Here is a 23,285-nt window from a genome sequence, read left to right as displayed (position 1 = left end):
ATGAGTCAGAGTACAGCTCCGAAGATTTTGGTATTGCATCACAAATTTTGCTCTCAAATCGAGAAAATTGGTAATACTCCTTGGCGGCAAACCAGCAAACCATTCACGTGCCATTTTCTGCAGTACCATAGGAAACATATGACACGCAGTTTCATCCTCCCAATGCTGCAACCTCATAACGCCTTCAAACATTGTCAAAAAGTCTTCCAGATCCGTTGTGCCATCATAAACTCCAATTGTTGGTATAGCAAGATTTCTAGGCAATGGATAATTAGCAATTCGATCAATGAAACACTGCGTTGATTCTGCCATCGCTGGTGGCTTGGTGGCTTGTTCTCCAGTAATGAGGGCAAAAAAAGTGTCCACAGCCACAGCACGGACGGCGGGCTGCGCTAAGCGTTGCTTGTATTTTGCTGGAGCTGTCTGCTTAAGAATGTTATTTAAAAGCAACACTGCCTGCTTTTCTGACATGAACTCATCTTTGTCAATTTCATCATCAGAGTCATTATTATCACAACTCAGGTCATTATCATCCCCAGAATCATCAATAAGACTGCCCAGCTTGTCAAGTAGCTTGGATAACTTGTACTTTGATATAGATTGCCTTTTCATTATCTGCTTGTCTTTGCCATCCGCCATCCGCCGAAAAGGTATAAATGATGGACATCGCCGTGGTTGCATCAATGGTCGTCGCTCTGGATTAGTAACAAAATTTGGAAGTCTTTCTGCACTTTTAGCTGTCGCTTCTTCGATTACTGGCCTTTTCTCCGAATTAGTTGCCAAATGTTAAAGCCTTTCTGTATTTTCAGCAACTGTTTCTTCATTCGTACCATCTAGTGGTGAAATAGGTACATCTTCAACAATGACCATGTCGTCAGTTGATGGATTGTTGACTGCTTCAAGTACAAATGGAGCTTCAGCTGCTTTCGTTCCTTTTCCGTTTCGTGTGTTCTTTGCATTAGTAGATGGCGTCATTGTTAACACCTATTTCCTTATGAGGTAAGGCTTAGTATGTCAACAAGAGACTAGAAGTGATCTAGCTTTAGGAGGGCGGAGTGTTGCCGATTGATTTTTACCCTCGGGAAATAATCCCTGCAGACCCGGTTCACAAGTGTAGAAACTTGTGGGGTGGCTTAATCAATCTGTCGTCCGTAGAGCGTAAGAGTGCTAGCCGGATGACTTCTAGTGAGAGAAAGTAGAGAGAGAAAGAGAAGTGAAGTCTCAGCTCTCAAAGTTGTCAGAATATCTGAACTTGTGTAAAATGACGACCCAAGGGGTTTATTTATAGTGTCAGATCTACCAGATTTGTTTGGGGACACGTGTCAAATGATGATACGTTCTGTTACATGTGCTCCGAAATTTATGCTAAATGCGGCGCTCTCCGGCCAGGGCTTATGCGCTAGGCGGCCTTCAGGGCTTACGCATGACGGAGCAGCCTGTACAGCGGAGAACGCTGGACGGACAATCTCCACAAAACTGTTGTTTCCAGCCTTCCTGATGCTATTTTTATGCAACTATTATGCCTTTTATGTGTGTATACGATAGGATACACCATTACTTTCCATTTTAACAATATTCGAAAAATGGTAAAGTGATTTATAAATAAGAACAAATTGTCAATCATTGAGAACTAGACAAAGGATAGTGGAAGATTGAATCTCATAAAGACTCGATTGATCTATTTAGTTTCAAACGTACAAAAACGTTTTCAGTTTAAAATGAACTTTATTATTAAAACGTATATAACTTTTATAAATATCTAGAACCACTTTTGACAACTCATTACTTAACTAGTATGATAAAGATAACGATATTTATATTTTATTTTATTAAATATATATAACGATTTAAATTAATATTATATATATTTATACGCGTATTATACGTACATAGTTTTATACTTTTACTATACTTAAACTTTACCTTTACTTTATTTTTACTTTACTTTAACTTTAATAATTCATACTTTAATAATTCACTTTAATAATTCATACTTTAATAATTCACTTTAATAATTCATACTTTAATAATTCACTTTAATAATTCATACTTTAATAATTCACTTTAATAATTCAAAAATCTATTATAAATAGAATTCAATAGGTTTCATTATTTCATAGAAACTTGAAAATATTTTTCTCTAAACTCTCTCAATCGATTTACATATATATATTTACTCCGTATTATTTCAAGATATTATTAGTATACATAAAATATTACGACGGAGTGCTGTCCGAGTGATTTCGAAATTGTTTTTCGAGTAGGATAGGAATAAGGAAATTATGGGTTATAGCTATGGAGGTGATTGAGTATGGTTCATGGGTATGCTCGTGAGGTCAATATAGTGTTTATCATTTCTGTTGCGTCTACGTACCTTTCCTACAATATTGAATCTCAATATTGATACGTGAGTACTCATAATTTAACTTTTACATACTAATAGTGTATCCCTGACTAGTGCTCGAGTATTTAGGATTATGCATGCTTGTACTTTTGATATTGCCCTTAGACAGGTTAGGTTGAATATTGAATTAGTTACACTTACGGTTGAGATGAGGTATAAGATATGCATGTCCTTGGAAAGCTAGCGAAAAATTAAGGACTTTTCCTTTAGATATCGAATGGTTTCGATGAACGGATTAGAAGTTATAATCAATTGAATTTTTGATATTTTTATTAAAAATGATTATTATTATCGTCGTTTTCATCGTCGTTCTAGTTTTATCTTATTATTATCATTATTATTATCTTTATCAATAAAAGGGATTTATCATTAAAAATTGTTATTTTTTTTATTATTACTATCGTTATTATCGTTAAAGTTATAATTAGTATTATTATTATCCAATTATTATTATTATTATTATTATTATTATTATTAGTATTATTATTATTATTATCATTATTAATATATATATCATTATTTAAAAATGGTTATTGTTATTGTTATTATTATTATTACTATAATATCATTAAGATAATTATTAGTATTATCGTTAATAATGTTATAGTAACTATCATTATTAATATTAGTGTAATTAAAACAAATATTTGTAACACCTAATTATTTTGATTACTATTATTATCATTATTATGAACACGATATAAAAGACGATTAAAAGCTATTAAACGAAACGATTAGGAAATAATGAGTAAGAGTATCATGATGAAATTAAAATATTATAAGATATTGATTTAGATAAAATTATCGTTCTTATTATTTTTATCATTACTATTATTATTAAAAGTATCGTTAGTATTAAAACTATCATTTTAACAAAAATTATCATTTTAATAGAAATGTCATTGTTACTATAAAATATCATTATTATTATTATTTTAAATAGAATTATTATTTTAAAGTTAATATTAAAAATTATCGTAAATATTAAAGTTATCATAATTAGAATTATCGTTTTATCATAATGTCATCTTAGTAATTATAAATATTGATATTTTTATAATAATTATTATTATTACAAAATAATACAACTTTTACTTACTATCATTATAGATATTATTTTATCAAATAAATATGTGATACAAACATATTTTACTACGTGTAATAACTTACTTTAATAATACCTATCATATTATCTTTATGATATTAAATGAACCCTATAAATTTTATTACTTAATATATATAAAAGTATATTATATTTTATAAATTTAATATAAAATTTTATTTATTAATAAATAAATTATATTATTTACTCTAATAAATCTTTTAAAAATATTTAAAAATATAAAACGACGATATTTAAACTATATATTAATCATGTATAGATTTTTAGAAATTATTTTGAGTCAAATTTACTTTTGTTGACTTTTGCATATTAGTCTCGAGCATTAGGATTGTGGTACACTATGACTTGACCTAATTTGTTAGACAAATATTGACCAACACATAATTATATGTAATTAATTTAGGTTCGTGAATCCGAGGCCAACCTTGCACTTGTTCAATGACGTTATATGTATTTTTACTACGAAATACAGTATGGTGAGTTTCATTTGCCTTTTTACCCTTTATATTTTTGAGCTGAGAATACATGCGCAATTTTTATAAATGATTTACAAAATAGACACAAGTACGTGAAACTACATTCTATGGTTGAATTATCGAAATCGAATATGCCCCTTTTTATTTAGTCAGGTAATCTAGGAATTAGAGAACAGACACCCTAATTGACGCGAATCCTAAAGATAGATCTATTGGGCCTAACAAACCCCATCCAAAGTACCGGATGCTTTAGTACTTCGAAATTTATATCATGTCCGAAGGAGGATCCCGGAATGATAGGGGATATTCTTATATGTATCTAGTTAATGTCGGTTACCAGGTGTTCACCATATGAATGATTATTTTTGTCTCTATGCATGGGACGTATATTTATGAGAACTGGAAATGAAATTCTTGTGGTCTATTAAAATGATGGAAATAAATGATTATGATAAACTAATGAACTCGCCAACCTTTTGGTTAACACTTTAAAGCATGTTTATTCTCAGGTGTTAAAGAAATCTTCCGCTGTGCATTTGCTCATTTTAAAGATATTACTTGGAGTCTTTCATAGCATATTTCGAAGAACGTTGCATTCGAGTCATTGAGTTCATCAAAGATTATTATTAAATCAATTTATAGTTGGATAGTGGATATTATGAAATGGTATGCATGCCTGTCAATTTTCGATGTAAAGAAAGTTTGTCTTTTAAAAACGAATGCAATGTTTGTAAAATGTATCATATAGAGGTCAAATACTTCGCAATGTAATCAACTATTGTGAATCGTTTATAATGTATATGAACGGGTCCTTTCAATTCTCTCCTAGGGGTCATGTGAAAAGTAGCTTCTGAGTCAAATAACCAGACATCAACAAATGTCTTTCTGCCTTCATTTGCTACCACTGCTTCCCTAATCAAAGCAGTCCCATCATCTGAAGTGCTTGCAATATTTCCTTGAGAATTTGAGTTATTTAAACTCCGACAATCCTTCTTCAGGTGACCTTTCTTGCCACAATTGTAGCATGTATAAGTCTTCTTCTTTTTAGACTTCGTTTTACCATGATTGTGACTCCCACTTGGGCCACGTTCCGTTGATCTCCCTCCTGACACCACCGAGGCCTCCATTTTTCGTGAACCGGCTTGTTTGTCCTCCTTGTTATTGCGCCGATTTTCTTCTTCTAGAATAGCAGCCGCAACTTCATCATAGACTAGATACTCCGAGAGAACATTATCGGTAAAGTTAATAATGAGTTGATCATATGAGTCAGGTAGACTCTGAAGTAAAAGTCCAGCACGTTCTTTTGGCTCTATATTGCAACTTAATGAAGCGAGTTGAGAAAATAGAGTATTCAAAGAATTAATGTGCTCATTACCTGAAGTAGATTCATTCATGCGTAGCGCATAAAGTTTCCTCTTAAGGAATATCTTGTTGTGGAGTGATTTGGTCTCGTACAATTTTACGAGGTGATCCCAAATCTCTTTCGCCGTATTCTTTTCTTCAATACTAGACAAAACGCCATCTGCTAGTGCCAGATGAAGATTTGCGATAGCCTGGCCGTCCATCTCTTCCCATTTTTCATCACTGACTTCGGTGGAACGTCCACTGATGGCCGCCAAACACTTATCCTTTCTCAGGATAGCTTTCATCTTTAGTTTTCATAACGAGAAGTTACTCCTGTTGAACTTTTCAATTTCAAATTTCGTAGACATTGCTATAATTACAATCTTCTTTTTGACAATACTATTTTTCTGAGAAATAGTACCCGGGAACTTTTATCGAGTGAAATTAATCTTACTTATTTTTTTGATGTGGACGATCCACTCCCGTGGCAACCACAGTGCATACGATAAGTAGATTAATACACACTAGATATTAGAACCTTAGCTCTTGATACCACTTGTTGAGAAAAGTGACACCGAATTATAGCAAACCGCTAGTAATACTTGAAATAATGACAATAAAGGAACACCAAGATTTAACGTGGAAAACCCCAATAGGGTAAAAACCACGGGCAAGGAAAGAAACATTTCACTAATATGAATAATAGGAATTACACTTTTCTCTAATTACAAGGATAAGTACCAAGTTATATATCTCTTGTAATTAGGAGATTTATCACTTACTAATTCTCTATTAGACTACTAGAACACAAGAAGGAAGAATGTGTTGAGATGATTTGAATGTGCTTCCATTGCTCTCTATTTATACTAGAAGGGAATGAGATTATGTGTAGTTAGTGAACCACAAGTCTTCACAATATTTTGGCATCAATTGTGTTGATTTAGTTTATCAACTCCACAATTCATCTACTCCATCACAACTTTATGTGTCACCTTTTTTTATTTCAACAGATTGTTATAGGATGGGGTGGTTCCACCAGGATCATATGGCTCTCATACCATGTTATAGAATGAAACCCCATCATGATAGCTTTATTATGACTCGATATTTATAGATTACAATGTAACCCTAATCCTCTACTTAACCCTAATGGACCAAGCCCACATATTGGACTTGGCCAAACTAATATTTCTAACATGGTGTATCTTGTCTTTTGATCCCTTCCGAGTTCCTAAAATATAACGAAGTTTTACCAAGTTCTTGTTTAAAACTTCTCTCAATTAATCTGCTTTTTGTTTAGTAATCGTTGCTTGAAAATGATAAAATGCATATGAAATTCCGAATCATTTTAGGTTATAGAAGCCGGTATCAGCACTCATCATTGAAAGAGGTTTTTCTTTTTACAATGATTTCAACTTTTTATAGAAATGTCATACCCTAAGTTTTAGTGATGGTTAGTCGTAACAATTTGTTTTTAAATGATCATCTTAGCATACATTTTGTGCTCGCATGCACATTATGTACCCCGTTAGGAGGCTTTAACTCGCAACATAGCTTGAAAAGTAACTAATGCCACTACCAAAGTACTAGTAATATGATCTTGTTTAATTGAATTTTTGACAGAAAAATCCATTTTTAAATTTGGATCCTTGTGTATTTAATTATATATATTATATAACTACAAAAAAGTAAAAGGAAATAATGAATATAACTCACTAGAGAAACTATCAACATATCAACATGAAACATGACATCAACTGAATACATGCAACTATAAAAAAGATATATAGTTACAATCTGGATTTGATAACAATCCAAAAAACATCATAAGGCAAGTTTGCGTAACACTCCCAGCCAAACCTACAACTTATCTTGAAGCAAAGATCCGGGAAAACCTATATCACACTTTCAAAAAATTTAACAATAAACGTGTTTCACATAATATGTTTGGTATGCTTGCAAGCTCCATAAACGTGTTTCACATAATAAATTTTAACAATAAAAAAAATAAAGATAAAGATATAAGCAACCAATTAATAAACAATGTTAAAAAAGGTTTTCTTCCTCCTAATTATAATACTAATCTGGAGTCATGTCAAAATATTTGGTTTAGCAGATCATATAATGTACAGAGATGGTATCGTTCCTATGCAAATCTCCCTAACACGTTCAAGACCCACGTTGTTAAGTCATCAAACAATTAAAACCATTTACAAAATAAAGCTTTGTATTAGAAGTAGGCATTTGCAAAACAATAAGGCTGGCTCAGATAGTCATAAAGGCATCGGCCTCGTCATCACCCAACAATACATCAATGTCTATCAGATCATCATCAATGCAAATAGTCTCGCTATCCAGAGCCTTCTCATATACAGCCTGTCAATAAACAGTTAGTTATAACAAACCCATAAAAACATAAGCAAATAATAAGAGGTTTAGGACATTTTACAGTTACATTCCAGAGCCTTCACTTAAAACATTCTATTAAAACACACACACACACACACACATTAATAAATAGATTGCCTACTAACAAATATTTTTTTGTAAACATAGTAGCAAGAAATTTGATACAAAATGGGCTTCAGACTCAACCCAATGCGGCCCATTTCAACCCTCACCAACACTTATCTAGTTGACCCAAACCGTTTTTGACAAGTTACCCACACTAATATTAATAAGCGACCCAAATTTTGATATAAAAGTGTTTATGGGACAAAACCTCACCAGACACCAATTCAGTTTCAACCCATAAAAAAGGTTATTCATTTCAACTAAAACCTGTTTTAACAGCATACCCAACCCGACTGATCCGCCCATCTTGCCACCTCTATATATTTTGTAAACAACACATCTGTGATCCAAACACTCTACAAGTACGGTATGAAACATGTGAGGCAACGAGTACCTTGCTTTCCTGCATGTCATTAACAACATTAAGCAATCTACGATATTGATCTCTTGCCTCTGGATACTGAGCCATCGACTTGACTCTTGCAAGTGCTTTTTGCAACCGTTGTTCAGTTTGTTTCCTGCCTTCTTCGAAAAAATCATCATCGTCCTCCTTTACGGTTTTAACTTCCATGGTACTGCTGCTAGCTTCAGCAATTGGTTGTTCGGATTTAAATCCTCTCAAGCCACTTCCTTTACGCCTCCACCGTAAAATCACCTTATCCAATATCCCAACAGACCACACAATCTTTTTGTAGTTCTTTCTCACTTGGTGCCCTCTAACATGTGCCTACATCAAATGACAACCAAAAATTAACTTTAGTGTAGGACTTTACAAATACGCGGAGACTTGCACAGGAACAAACTAAAAACATAAACACCTAAAATGTATTTTTAATACATATAAACTCAAGCATGTTAGCCCATCCATTTTGACTGTCATGGTTGCAAACAGCGGTTTCGGCAGCCAATCCGTCGGTTTGGTGACTAGCTCGTCCCATTTCGCCAACGTCTAATTAGTCAGTCAATGCTAAAAAGCCAGGTCAGAGTCGATCAACGTCTGTCGAAAGTATGACTTTCTGTGTAGTTTTGTTCTAGAGTAAACGAAAATCCCAAACCCATTTAAAAATTAGTTGGAAAAAACACCGAATTATATAGTATCCCAACATAAATTAATAAATTCACTATAATTATTATATTATAGAAAACATTATAGAAGACCTATATATCATTTAAACTAACACCACATTATCTTATTTGTTAATCATTTATTTTTAAAATACATATGTTTAAATTATTTATGATTGAAAGATTAATATTTTATATATTTTTTTATTTAAAAGTCAATGTTGGTCAACGCCTCGACCAACTCGACCTTTCAAGGTCCTCACCGAGTCATCACCATCTTGCGTCCTTTTCAACCTTATATTGTACCTAAGACGATTCATTTTAGACCCGTTAACAAGCCCATCCAATTCGACTCTAACTAATATGGCACGTATAATAAAGCTAAAGCCACCTACAAAGCAGACTAAGAAAATTAATAAACCCAAAAAAACAATTAATTCAAAACTAGTGAATATGTCACCTGAATTTTGACAACTCTTTGCCTCATAATCAGAAAATCTTTTCTCCCTTTCCAACTTCGGAACTTATTTTGTATTCGCACAGCAGCAGAATGAACTGGCTCATCATGTTGTCCTGTCTTGGGTGTCTTCAAAGCAAGAAGCGAAAGAGCACGCTCATCTGATAACCCAAATTCACTACCCCCATGCTCTTTTAACTGCTTCTTTTGAAAAGATTGCACCCTAAAAACTTGATGAATTCGAGCAGCAGCTTGAGTAGCATTACAAACAGCAGCTAATGAGTCCTTCAATGACAACCCCTGAGGCATATCGCCGTAACTAACTGGAGTTGGAGTCCTTTCGGTGACTGGTTGTACGGGTTTTAAACTAGATACGTCGATATCCTTATTGGCATCTTTCAAATTAATAAGTTGGAGATGGGCACTTAATGCTGCTTCAGCACAATAACCTGCAATTCCTTTGTCTCCATTGCTGGAAGCCAAGTCTGCAGGTGTTCTGCCTGTTGGATGTCTTGGAGAAGGATCCGTTAATGCTCCAGCTGCTGCACCTTGTGAGATGAGGAAAGCCACTGTACGCTCTCTGCAAAACCATTTTAAATGAATGCTTGTTGTGTTCAATCTCATAGGGTCAAACCAAATCTAAGAGTTTAAAGGGTCAAATGTACTGAACGTCACGCAAAACTTCTTATTAATAGATACAACGCCCATATAGCTATATTCGAGGATTTAGATTAAAATCATAAATAAAACATTAAGTATTTATTATGATTTTTACATTATACAAAAAGTAGTGTTTGTGGGTACACTTGACCCTCATATGTGGAAGGACATGTTTCAACGCAACCCCATTTGACCATTACCCAACTCGCCTGATGAGACCACCTCTACAAAACTGCATTTATAAATGTTTGTGATGTCGTATATCAAGATTTGTAATAAGCAGAAAGTGTATGCATATTCTCCACTTTCTTTATTCTGTCTAGAATGCAAATATTTATAAACTAAAACTTTAACCAATCAACAAAATAATCTAAAGATGGCAAATTCAACCCATTCCTACACATAAGTCATTGTGGGGTATGTTTTCTCTCCAACGGGTCAAATTGGTTAAGCTAAAGTACTTAACAAGAAAAAATAAAATAAAATAAAATAAAAGGTCAAATGGGTTGAACAGATGTAATAAAGGGAGCTCTAAAAAAGAGCATTGTGCAGAATGGCCCACACCAACCCCTTTGATTAAATATCTGTTTTGACCCGTTAGCCAACCCCTCCCCACACCCACCCACCTGCCCATTTTACCATTATTAAAGACGGATTTTTTATGACACTTGTAAATCTGCACATCTAAACACACCAACAATGTTACCTGCCACAAGATGCAGCCCAATGGAGAGCTGTCCAGCCATTAACATCTCTAAAGTTAATACTAACACCTGCAGCAACTGTGGGCTGAATGGCCCAGTCATAACCAAGAGCACCTGCAAAATGCAACACACCTTGTCCATCTTCATCTAAAACACTAGCACCTTTTCCACCTTCTGCAACCTTATGAAGAAGCCATGAATGCAGCTTCTCCTTGAGTAGCTTTTGAAAGAGTTGGGACCGAGCTTTTTTTGAAGAAAAAGCCTCTTCCGATGTGAACTTTATCATTTGGTCCCACTCACTGTTATCCTCTTGAATTAATGAACTAAGTTGACTTATCAATTCAGGATCATTCACACTATTGACTGAATTTTGGGTATTAAATGACAATAGCTTCACAAATCTCATGTGTAGGAGTGTTTCATTGGAGTTGTCACCACCAATGACATCTGGACCGTCCATATCTTGATGATACTCGTTGACTTTGAATTCAAATTCTCGTACTTCACTGCATGCAAGCCTGTTGGAACATGTTACATAAAAATGGACTCTTCCAGACTTGTGCTCTGGTGTATGACAACGAAGAACACCATCAGCTACGACCTCAGCGGGTACTTCTAATTCTCCAAACATACAAGCCCATTCACAATGCTGCAATTCTTGTTGACTCCTTAAGAACCTTCCAGTTACTAAAACCTGGTTATAATACAAAGAAGAGAGATCGCAAGAATAAGCCCACCATATATCCAGCCTAATCCAGTAGAATCACTACTAATCTAACACTACAGCTAGGAATTTCGACCAAATTACTTGAAAGTATATTAAAACGTCGATTCAGGTGATGTTTTATGGCTAACGGTTCAACCGGGTCAAGTTAAATGTGTAAGATAACAAATCAGAAACCGTCCAAAGTGCATTTCCAATAAAAACTCAACTTGAACTTAAAGTACCCAAGTTAACCCGTACCTGACTGTCCCAATTAGCCACCTCTATTTAATACGAAGTTACTGAAAGCTAGTGAGAGTTATAGATAATTTGACATTTATATCAATAAAAATACATTTTCTTGTAGTAATTCTTTTTCCGATTATCATAGTGTGATAATATCTAGAAAATCAAAATCATAATTTGTATATCCAGATCCGCCCCACGATTACTTTTAATGCAACGACCTTTGACTTCAGAGACTGACAATTATAAAGCCCAATATGAAACATGTAGAAAAAAATAATGTGTACCTTGATTTCAGAGCCAGCATACGCCCAGTTTGGCGAGAAGTCAATAATGGTGAACAGTTGGTCCTGGGAAAGAGACGGGCCCAAAACAAAGCTATCCAAGTGAACTTGCGGACTAATGATGGAATCATCAACTCCATTCTCACTTTCAACAGCCTCCCAGTAGGTCTCAGAAGTCGACTGGCTTTGTGACTCTTTTACATCTCCAAGTTCTTTGCTCATCCATCGATCAAAGCTATCAAGCTTCTTAAGACCTTCCTTCATAAACCCATCCAAATATGGTGGTCTCAAAGAACCAGATTTTTCATCTTCATTCAGATTCAGATTACCATCCAGATTTGAATTGTGAAATTTTCCACCATCTTCTTTTGCTAGATGTAATTCAAGGTTATCTTGTGCAAGAGGCTTATTATGCTGATCAATGGCATTTGCCGTTTCAAGGGGATTGGAAATCTCTGCATAACTAACTCCGAGATTATTATATCCTGCATCAATCTGCAATTTTCATAAAAAGACAATTTATGCTAAGAGTCTTCATCTGTTAATTGAGATTGTGGTTTGTTCATAAGTTAGATTTACTTGACAACTAAAAACAAAATGCACGTAAAACGGTAGAATTTTATCCTTTTTACACCCATTACTATTTACTAAGCCTGGAAAACGGGTCGAGTTGGTTCGAGACCCAAATGGGTTTGGGTCAAAACAGGTCATGGGTCGAACGGGTCGGGTCCACACAGGATGGATCGGGTCGAGAGCCAATTTTCTTATAAATTTTTTTCTTAAAAAGTGTATATATATATTAAAAAAATTATTTAAAAAAAAAAATTTGTACTCTTTAAAAGAAAATTTACTTTTTATTTTTTATTTTTTAACTTATTTTGTTTTTATTATTATCTTTAACTTTATCTTTCTAAGTTTTTTTTTTTTTTTTTTAGTTCTTTTTACTTTTTCGTATAATGGGTTGGAAATGGGTTTCAACCGGGTCTAAATGGACCTTCTAAAATATTGAAGGACTAAAGATGGGTCTTGATTGCCAGGTATACTATTTACAAAAGTAAGAAATATGTAATTATAATCATCCATACCTGCCACGCTGGATTTCCTCTAAAACCATGCAGTCTATCAAATCCTGTGTTATAAGATTGGGTTGAGAGATTTGTTGGCTGATAACTAACAGGCTGACTTCCTGCCCTGTAGCTTTCAAATGCATATGTCAAGTCAGCATCAAGATTGTTTGCAATTTTACTCCCTTGCATGAGTGCAACAAAACTCATGTCTGGATTTGCTTGAAACTTTCCATCATAATCATCTGAACATGGAGTTTTAAGAATTAAGCTAACGAAAGTATCCAGTCAGAATTTATGAATTACAGAATCTAATAAGAAATTACTTGACAAAGGAACTGGGTAATAAGGCATAGAAAGTGGATCATCAGTCTTCGGGATAACTGATGGCTGCAAGTTAAGGATAGAGCTATATCCAGAAGTAGATTGGTGAGAATATGCTGCAAAAAGAGTTCGGCCTAATAAGTTATGTTTTACATGGCCAGTAAACAAGAAAGGAGTAAGAGGCGAAGCTGACAATATTCATACCATTTTCTACATGAAAATGGGTAGATTATGCTTTATCGCTAACAGGCTATAAAAATATTAAATATTAAATGTATATGTTATAATGAAAAGAGCCCAACGGGTCAAAAGGTTACCAAATGTATATTTTTAAACGAGCATAGAAATTCCAAAAAAGCACTCATATCAAAATTAGAGTTTGGTCAAGAAGCATAAGTTTCGTTATCATATTTGATAGACTTACAATGTGGGGTGGGGGATGGGGACAAGTTTTTATTTATTTATTATTCTTTTCTGAAAAAAAAAAAAAAAAGTATGTGAAAACACCGGCTCATTCTTCCACCTCTATAAAAAAAAATAAAAGCAAAGACAAGCACACCTGACTCCACATCTTCGTATTCTGAGGTATGTGTGCTGTTGTCAGTAGTTTGTGAAGCCAATGAGTTGTAGTTATATGAATGGAATTTAGAAGACACAGAGCTATTGACCTCAGAAGCAGTAGATGATATCTTATCTTCACTTTCCAAGGAGTTAGGAGTAGCTTCTCCAACCTCTCTAGTGCGGTTTGCATTTGTCCTATTCCCCTAAAATCAATACAATATGTACAAATCAGACCACTTTTTGTTATATAAAAAAAATTGCATAATAGCATTGAAATGTGCACCATTATATCTCTTAAGCCTGATTCAGCCAATATGAGAGCATAGGCATGATACAGCGATTAGATTATATGTATTACAATTAAAATTCCATAGATTATCAATTAAACCCGATAAGCATATGATAAATGAGCAGATGAAAAATTGGTTTTATTGATTATGAGAAATGTAATCAGACTTCTCTAGTTTCCCACAGTCTCCTTCGAAACAGAGATAATTAACAGTATAATAACTATAGCGCAACTACATATTCCTTAGGTGCCAAAATAATAGGTGATCATTTAAAAGGGACTTGAAAGATTAATTGCAGAACTAAAGACTGTGATACTATTAAAAAATGTTGATGCGATCCTGATAGGGTTTTCTTTCTCCCTGCCTCTAACTTAAGGGTAATTAAACTAGAGGTGGCAATATAAGCTGCTTGGGTAGCAGGTCAAAAAAAGTCAGGTTGACCTGAAATCCTCCTATGTAGTAGAAAAATCACCAACACCTCGAAAACATAATGTTTAAACCCAGGCTAAAACAATGTCAGACATTAAAGCTTCATACTACTAGTACCCCATTACCCCATCCTAAAATATATATTAAAAAAAAAAACCTGCATCTGTTAGACATTAATAGAAGTATGTGAATACTAGTTGATACAGAACATTGCCTTCACTAAAGGAAAAAACAAAAAATCCAAGTAGACCACGGTTATTGCAGGTGTGTAATGAAACTTTGCAAGAGAGTTGATATATTTAGAAATCACACATCATGAAAATGAAACTGTTGCTTATAATATTTACTGAAGAAAAATCATGTATGTGTATAAGTGACATCATACCTAAAACGGATTGAAACTTCTTAAAAGTAATTAAAGATAACAAAAGAAATATAGCAATAAATAAAAGAATTGTTAAGGATGCACCAACCTTTACTTCACGGTAGTGGACTAGGACAATATTTGATAGCTCCCTGCATCAGGGAGTAAGCGTATTAGAGGACAGCTGACATACTTTAAAAGGAAGCCTTTTGAAACAAGAAACTATTATGTCTTATAGTCACTAGCATATTTTTGCAAAACAATAAGGAAAATGATTGTCGTGAGTGTGTCAGAGATGAATTAAAATTATCAAAGGTCCAAACATTAAAATTTCAATACTAAGTGAACATTCAGTCATCTAAATATTAACTTAAAGATGTCTACATATACAGTAACAAGCGGTGAAGCGGGAATAACGGGAACTAATATGATATCAAGACTATTGTATGCTCTTCATTTTATATTACAAATCTTTCCCCTCAATTATTATTTATATAAGTATATAATTTTTCTTCTTTTAAATAAAAGAGAATATAGAAAAATCTCTACTCACTCTTCAAGCAGCCAATAGCTACGCCTCTGAAAATTTTCATTATCTTCTCCATGAGCATAGTAACAATGTAACACATCAATGCTTCCAGCCTGAACAATATTTAGTCAAAATACAATATTATGTAATTTTTCAGGAAAACTGAACCTTCAAATTAAAAACCAAAGAAAAAAAAAAGTAAAAACATCAACTGCATCTTAGGGCTAAAGAAGCATTGAAAGATGTGGATCGCCAAATATTGAATAATGAAGTGAAAGTTTGTTCTTGATACTTACTTTGAGCCTTTCATGAGCTTCCTTTACTGTTTTACCATCTTTTTTCTTCCTCCAGTTATGTCCATCTTTTCTAAAGTACCTTAACACCTTCCGGTCAAACAAAAAAAGTGACCCATCTGAAAGAAGGCATACACATCATGAGTAAATTATTAACCAAAAAAATAATTTAACTACATCCTTTAAAAACTAAAGTGGTACACAATGCCCCCAACAAAACAGAGGAAAGAAGATACAAAGGAAAGATTGGCAGTGAAACCATGTACATATGAACTCAAGATGATATTATTACAAGTATTGTGTGCAGCATTAGTCAGTAAAACAAACCACTTACTTGGAGGCCTATTTCCAGGCTCTGTGGCAATCTGAAACTTAGTATAATTTCGAAGAATTTCACATATCTCTGCAGGTCGAAGCCACCGATGTTGTGCTTCTGCAAGTATTTGCTCAATATCTGCTATTAACCACTAACTTGGTCAACATTGACAAGTAAACAAAAACGCAAGGAAAGAAAAACAATAACGTGAACCCTTTTTCGGTATAGCTTTTTACATATTTAATCATCTCATAATCTTGAGACAGAGATATATCGATATATCCATATATATGCATATCCATTTCAGTTCAAAACAGATCCCTATTTGTATATCAGGTCGTTTACGTGTCTGATTATCCTATGCGAGATACTATAAAACCAATTATATAAGTGCGCAATATGATGGCTGAAACAGGATCAACGAAAAAAAGTCCTAAAGGACATCTAAGTGACTCTTTTCACACATCAGATATTGTCAATAATTCATGCACCATTCAAACAGCATATGAATTTATAATCAGAACACCTAATTTGTTAATCCAATACTCCCTAACCACTTCACTACTCTTAACTACCAAGATACATATAGTTAATAGAATCCATAAACCCTAATTATTTAAAAAAAGTAAATAGAAAAAGAAACAGATACAAAAAACCGATCACGAACAGTAATCGAAGTGAAACTAACCTAATTGAGCACCAAGAGCATAACGACGACCATCCGCCATAAACTAATCAGTCAGATCTCACACTAAAGCGTATACACGAACAATTTACTGTTCAGATTATATATAGAGACAAATAGACATAGATATGTATCTATATAAGCAAATATACGCCGAATGAAACTTGATTAGGTAATCAAGTGATGAAGATCTTGTAATTCAATAAAAGATTATGTTTTTGGGGGAAATTGAGAAAACGTGAATTAGGAAAACAGAATCGAAGTTTGTATAAGGGAAGAAAAGGAAGGAGCTCAGAAACCGGGGCCGCCGATATGGAAGACAGTTAGTTATTCATTAGATATTGACTGCCTTTACTTTTGCTTTGATGATGTATGCATGTATATGTATCATGTATGTATGCATGTAAGAATGTAAGAATGATAGAATGATTTTGATTTGTTATGTTGGTAGAGGTATGTATGTGTCAATAAAATTCGGTAAAACTAAAACTTGCCCCTTTCACACGGAATCTCGACATTAAATAAATATAATATAAATTTTGATTTAGATTAGATTTAGATTCTAAAAACAATAAAGATTTTCTTAATCTTCGGATATATTATTGTAGAGTATTATGTATTTTCGTAAAAAATATGTTTTTTAAAGATAACCCTATTTAGATTAGATTTAGATTCTAATAATTTTTTTTTAAAGGCAAACGCACATCCATATGATGGAAAATCGTGTGTACTTTTACCAAAACAGATTAACGCAGCGGATAATTAAAATAATAATCTTTTATTATTTTATGAACAAAATTTAACAAAATTAAATTTTTCACTTATTCAATGAAACATGCACACGATTAATCTTTCCCAATAATCCAGTTACACATAATAATTGTCATGAATATAAAACAAAAGAGAAGTTAACGATATACCTTTCTTGGAGAAATTGATGAGACGGAGAGAAACTTACGATCAAAAGTATGACCGTCTCTTTGGAAAGTCCACACTACACTTCAAACGACCGTCAATGGATGCTAGTCCAAACCCAAGTAATATTAATCAACCTTTGGTTAATATTATGAAACCAATAATATGTAATGTGTGTTTTTTTTTTTTTTAGTTCACCGAAAGAAATGAGATCTACGTTAATATTTCTTGCACCAAATATAGATATAGATATTTTTTTCAAAACACCCGTGAACCTTTATGAATTAACCCGTGAATCCAAATTAGACCAAATATATATATTAAATTTGTGTTTCTCAAATACATTAGGGGTATATTATGTAACTTATAATTAATAATTTCTATCATGTCGCTTTCATGGGAATAGTAAATTAATTAATTTCGATTCATTTACTATTCATATGAATAGTAAATGAATTAATTTCGATTTACTATTTTGTTACTTAAGTAATATATATACATCATATATATATATATATATATATATATATATATATATATATATATATATATATATATATATATTTATTTGACGTCTCGGTGTATATGTGTGTGACCCCGAAGGCTCAAATGAGGTTGGCCATATAGTTATATGTTGTACCTTGCACATTAATCTTACAGACTCCCACTTGTGCATGGCATAACACCAAGTAACTATACAAACAATGGTAAGCGTCTAGCAACACATCATTGTCCCCAAATTCATGTGAGGGTAGTTTCTCGAAACTGTTTATGGTAAGTTTTAAATGTCATTCGTCCTTTTATTTCAGATACTTTAGTTAAACTTGAGATATGGATCATCGGTCATTCTAATTTGTTTAACGTTTTTGTTTCTCGATCTTAGAACTGAATTAGATCACCAAATTAATTAAGTATCATCTTAATTACATCCGGGTGCGGCCACACAAATATCTTATTAATTCATCGAGGAGCTCAAAAAGTATCTAACTCCAAACATTTTAGAGGAACAAATCCTATATTGCATACACGTGTCTATCACGAGCTTTACATTATACCCAATAATGGCCTTTATAACAGCCTTATTCAGGACAGCGTTTAACCATATCAAAGTACAATGTTTCACACATCAAAACTGGCGTGCATCTCAAGTCTAAGGACATAAAGACATAATCACTAAAAGATTCACTACTGACAATGATCCATGTAGTGACATCTCGGATGGGTCATTCCAACATTCATCATCAATGAATACATATGAATTTTGGTCTCTACAAGTTAACTATTTATCATCAATAAATATAACCAAAAAACTTCATATTAATCTTAATTCATGTTATTCCCATAACATGATTGTGACGCCCCGTACAAAACCATCGTGTACGATTCGTCAACAACATGATCTTTACACGGTCAAACACTATATGCTGTTTGAAAACCAGTTATGCATTCATAAAAAGATAGCGTTTACAAAAGATAACGTGACACAGAGGTCATTACAAAGCCATTATTCAAATAACATAAGTTGTGAATGCAAGATAAAAGTTTCATGATTGAGACATCTCTAAGTAATGCAGTGAAAATCTAACACAGCAGGTCCATAACAGCAAGTCTATAACACAAAGACAGCAAGTCTAACAGCGGAAGCAACATCGTTTAAGCACCTTAGAAATACACGCTTAAAAAGTCAACACGAATGTTGGTGAGCTATAGTTAGTTTGTAATCAATAATGTAATGTAGGCCACGAGATTTCAGTGCTTCAACCAGCAGTTTAAATCAGTAATTCAAATCAGTATGATAAAGTATATGCTTATCCGTGGGCACCCGGTAACTAACTTAACGTAATATTACCCCCTAAAAGTACACTTGGCGAGTGCGTAAGTTTACGAAGTATTAAACACCCGTTAAATGCTAGCGCGACTAGCCCGAGTGGGGATGTCAAACCCTATGGATCCATATCTAAGATTCGCGTTCACCGGTTCAAAAACCAATGACTAAACGTTACCGAGCTAAGGGGAAAGTTTATGCCGTTGTATAACCCACACATATATATAAAGTTTAAGTACTCGTACCTAGTATGTAAAACGTAAAAGCTCATGTATTCTCAGTCCCAAAATAGTTAAAGTAAAAAGGGATGCTATAACTCACAGTGATAAGAGCGGTAAAGTCGATAATGAAAGTATGCAAGTAGTAAGTCGGTCCGAAAGGTCGTCAACCTAAGTCAAAGGTTACTAGGTCAGTATGTTATCCTCATAAGTTCTAATAGTGCATAAAATAAGTTTATGTGCCATCATCATCATCATTCATCATCATAAAAGCTAAGTAAGTTTGACAAGAATAGAGATCGAAACAATAGGCTAACTTCGGTCAGCTGCTACGACCTTTATACAAAACGAAAAGATGCGTAATCAGTGGCTATGGCTCCGTATATGAGTCCCCTAACCGCTGAACAATTTTCAGAACCTAACTCGTCTTCGTTTGACCGTGGTGACGGTTTAAGTACGAGTAGGTCAGAAATTTCATCACAACGTTAATAGGGTGTAGTGACTTTCGGAAGGCCATAAATCCTATACCGTAACTCGGATTAAGACGAGGTCTAAACGGAAAATCATCTACTCGAACCGAACTAACTGAAAATCAACTTTTTAGTAGCCCAAGTGGTCTGATCAGATCCAGAAAACAGTAAGCAATGTGCTCCGGTGGGGTTATTAGTGCTTGATGCTCATCACGGTTCTCATCCTTGATGCTTGTAGCTTCAAGTGTACAACTCGTTGATGGGTTAGCATCACCTTGACCAAGATTCTACCATCAATACATAATATGTTAAGACCAAGTAAGAACACAACTCATTTAAGAGTTTAGATGGATGATGAACCAAGGTTACATCATATCCTTAGTCTTAACACAATTACAAGTTACATTTATAACTAAAGCTACAAACTTTACTTCAATCAAGCAAGTATGAACATAATCTAAGTCAAATGAGGTGATGGAACCCTAAGCTAGAGAGCTTGGATCCTTTTCACACAAGTTATAAGATCACAAAGCTAGAAAGCTTGAACCTTTAGTGTTCTTGAAGAACTTGAAGCATAAAGCTTAGATCTTTAAGTTATATGAAGACCTTAAACACAAGTTTTGATCTTTATAACAAAATAATGAGATCATAAGTTAGGAAACTTAGATCCAACAAAAGATATGAAGATTCAAGCTAGAAAGCTTGCATCTTGGTTGTTCTTGAAGATCTTGAAGCATAAAGCTTGGATCTTTAAGTTACATGAAGATTACAAACACAAGTTTGAATCTTTATAACAAAATGACAAGATTAACGTTAAAAGATATAGATCTACAAAGTAGGTGAAGATTCAAAGCTAGAAAGCTTGAATCTTCCATGTTCTTAAAGGATTCAAATCTAAGTTTGAATCTATAAGATGTAATCAAGATCAAAGCTAAAAAGCTAGACCCATGATGATGATGATGATGATGAATTCGTGAGAGAGAGAGAAAGAAGAAGAAAAAACAATACTTACACTTTTTAGAGAGAGAAAGAACTAGAGAAAGAATTAGAGAGTGAGTGTGTGTGAATTACAAATGAAAGCAAGTGTAAAATGGATGGAATAAGGCTTGTATTTATAGGTGGTTGATAATGCTAAAAACGAACATATATTTCATAGCATTATTCCTCAAGAAAGACAAGCTTTTAGTTGCAATTGTTCTATTTACAAGAGATATTCGTTTAAATAATAAAAGGTGAAGACAAAAGACAGATTCGACGAATTGAAGACGCAAACGACCAAAAAGCTCAAAAGTACAAAAGACAATCAAAAAGGTTCCAATTATTGATAAGAAACGTCTCGAAATCACAAGAGTACAAGATTCAAAACGCAAAGTACAAGATATTAAATTGTACGCGAGGACGTTCGAAAATCCGGAACCGGGACTAGAGTCAACTCTTAACGCTCGACGCAACGGACTAAAAATTACAAGTTAACTATGTATATAAATATAATATAATATATAATTAATTATATTAATTATATATATATTATATATATATAATAAAAACCGTCGGCAGCAAGAAACTCCAAGGGTGTGAGCTGTAAATACCTCTCCGCGACTCGCGGAGTTTTAAGGGCATTTTGCCGCGAGTCGCGGAGCCCCAATTTTCAACTCTGGCTATAAAGCCAACCGAATTCTGATCAAATATCATCATCTTTTTTTCTTCCTCTTCATACGTAAATATATTTATATTTATAATTTATATTTTAATTTTAATTTTAATTCTAATAATAAGGGTATGTTAGCGAATGTTGTAAGGGTGTAAGTCGAAATTCTGTCCGTGTAACGCTACGCTATTTTTAATCATTGTAAGTTATGTTCAACCTTTTTACATTAATGTCTCGTAGCTAAGTTATTATTATGCTTATTTAAAACGAAGTAATCATGATGTTGGGCTAATTACTAAAATTGGGTAATTGGGCTTTGTACCATAGTTGGGGTTTGGACAAAAGAACGACACTTGTGGAAACTAGACTATGGGCTATTAATGGGCTTTATATTTGTTTAACTAAATGAAAGTTTGTTAATGTTAATATAAAGATTTACAATTGGGCGTCCCTATAAATTACCATATACACTCGATCGGACACGATGGGCGGGGTATTTATTTGTACGAATAATCGTTCATTTAACCGGACACGGGAATGGATTAATAGCCACTAGAATAATTAAAACAGGGGTGAAATTACATTCAAGGGTAATTGGTGTAATTGTTAACAAAGTGGTAAAACCTTGGTTTACACGCAGTCGATAACCTGGTGTATTCATTAAACAAAGTATTAAAACCTTGTTACAATTCGAATCCCCAATTAGTTGGAATATTTATCTTCGGGTATAATAATAATTTGACAAGGACACTTGCAATTTATATTTATGACTGATGGACTGTTATGTACAAAAACCAGACGGACATATTGAATAATCCAGGACAAAGGACAATTAACCCATGGGCATAAAACTAAAATCAACACGTCAAACATCATGATTACGGAAGTTTAAATAAGCATAATTCTTTTATTTCATATTTAATTTCCTTTATTTTATATTTAATTGCACTTCTAATTATCGCACTTTTATTTATTGTTATTTAATCGCACTTTTAATTATCGTACTTTTTAATTATCGCAATTTTATTTTATCGCATTTTTATTATTCGCAATTTCATTATCGTTATTTACTTTACGCTTTAATTTAAAGTCTTGTATTTATTTTTTTTTACATTAGGTTTTAACTGCGACTAAAGTCTTAAAATCGACAAACCGGTCATTAAACGGTAAAAACCCCCCTTTATAATAATAATATTACTTATATATATTTGTATTTTTATAAAAGTAAACTAATATAGCGTTGAGCTTTGTTTAAAGATTTCCCTGTGGAACGAACCGGACTTACTAAAAACTACACTACTGTACGATTAGGTACACTGCCTATAAGTGTTGTAGCAAGGTTTAAGTATATCCATTCTATAAATAAATAAATAT

The 23,285-nt window shown here is 33.4% G+C and overlaps 1 protein-coding gene across 2 annotated transcripts; it reads right to left on the bottom strand.

The window, feature by feature from the left end:
• Positions 1-7,361: 7,361 nt before the first annotated feature.
• LOC139850667 (calmodulin-binding transcription activator 3-like) lies at positions 7,362-17,195 on the bottom strand. 2 transcript variants are annotated; one of them, XM_071840219.1, is made up of 13 exons: positions 16,839-17,195; positions 16,169-16,288; positions 15,838-15,953; positions 15,566-15,654; positions 15,122-15,164; positions 13,928-14,132; positions 13,371-13,484; positions 13,066-13,289; positions 11,984-12,475; positions 10,750-11,441; positions 9,387-9,963; positions 8,256-8,588; positions 7,362-7,723 (listed from the first exon to the last, which is right to left on the bottom strand). In XM_071840219.1, the coding sequence occupies exons 1-13, from the start codon at positions 16,876-16,878 to the stop codon at positions 7,613-7,615; spliced, it is 3,156 nt and encodes a 1,051-aa protein (XP_071696320.1). In that variant the 5' UTR covers positions 16,879-17,195; the 3' UTR covers positions 7,362-7,612. The 2 variants fall into 2 exon arrangements, with proteins under 2 accessions (XP_071696320.1, XP_071696321.1); XM_071840220.1 differs by lacking the exon at positions 13,371-13,484.
• Between the last annotated feature and the right edge of the window lie 6,090 nt (positions 17,196-23,285).

Source organism: Rutidosis leptorrhynchoides, chromosome 5, assembly GCF_046630445.1.
Source record: "Rutidosis leptorrhynchoides isolate AG116_Rl617_1_P2 chromosome 5, CSIRO_AGI_Rlap_v1, whole genome shotgun sequence".
NCBI lineage: Eukaryota > Viridiplantae > Streptophyta > Magnoliopsida > Asterales > Asteraceae > Rutidosis > Rutidosis leptorrhynchoides.
Note: the sequence above shows the minus strand (reverse complement) of the source record. Positions and strands in the feature narration are given on the sequence as shown.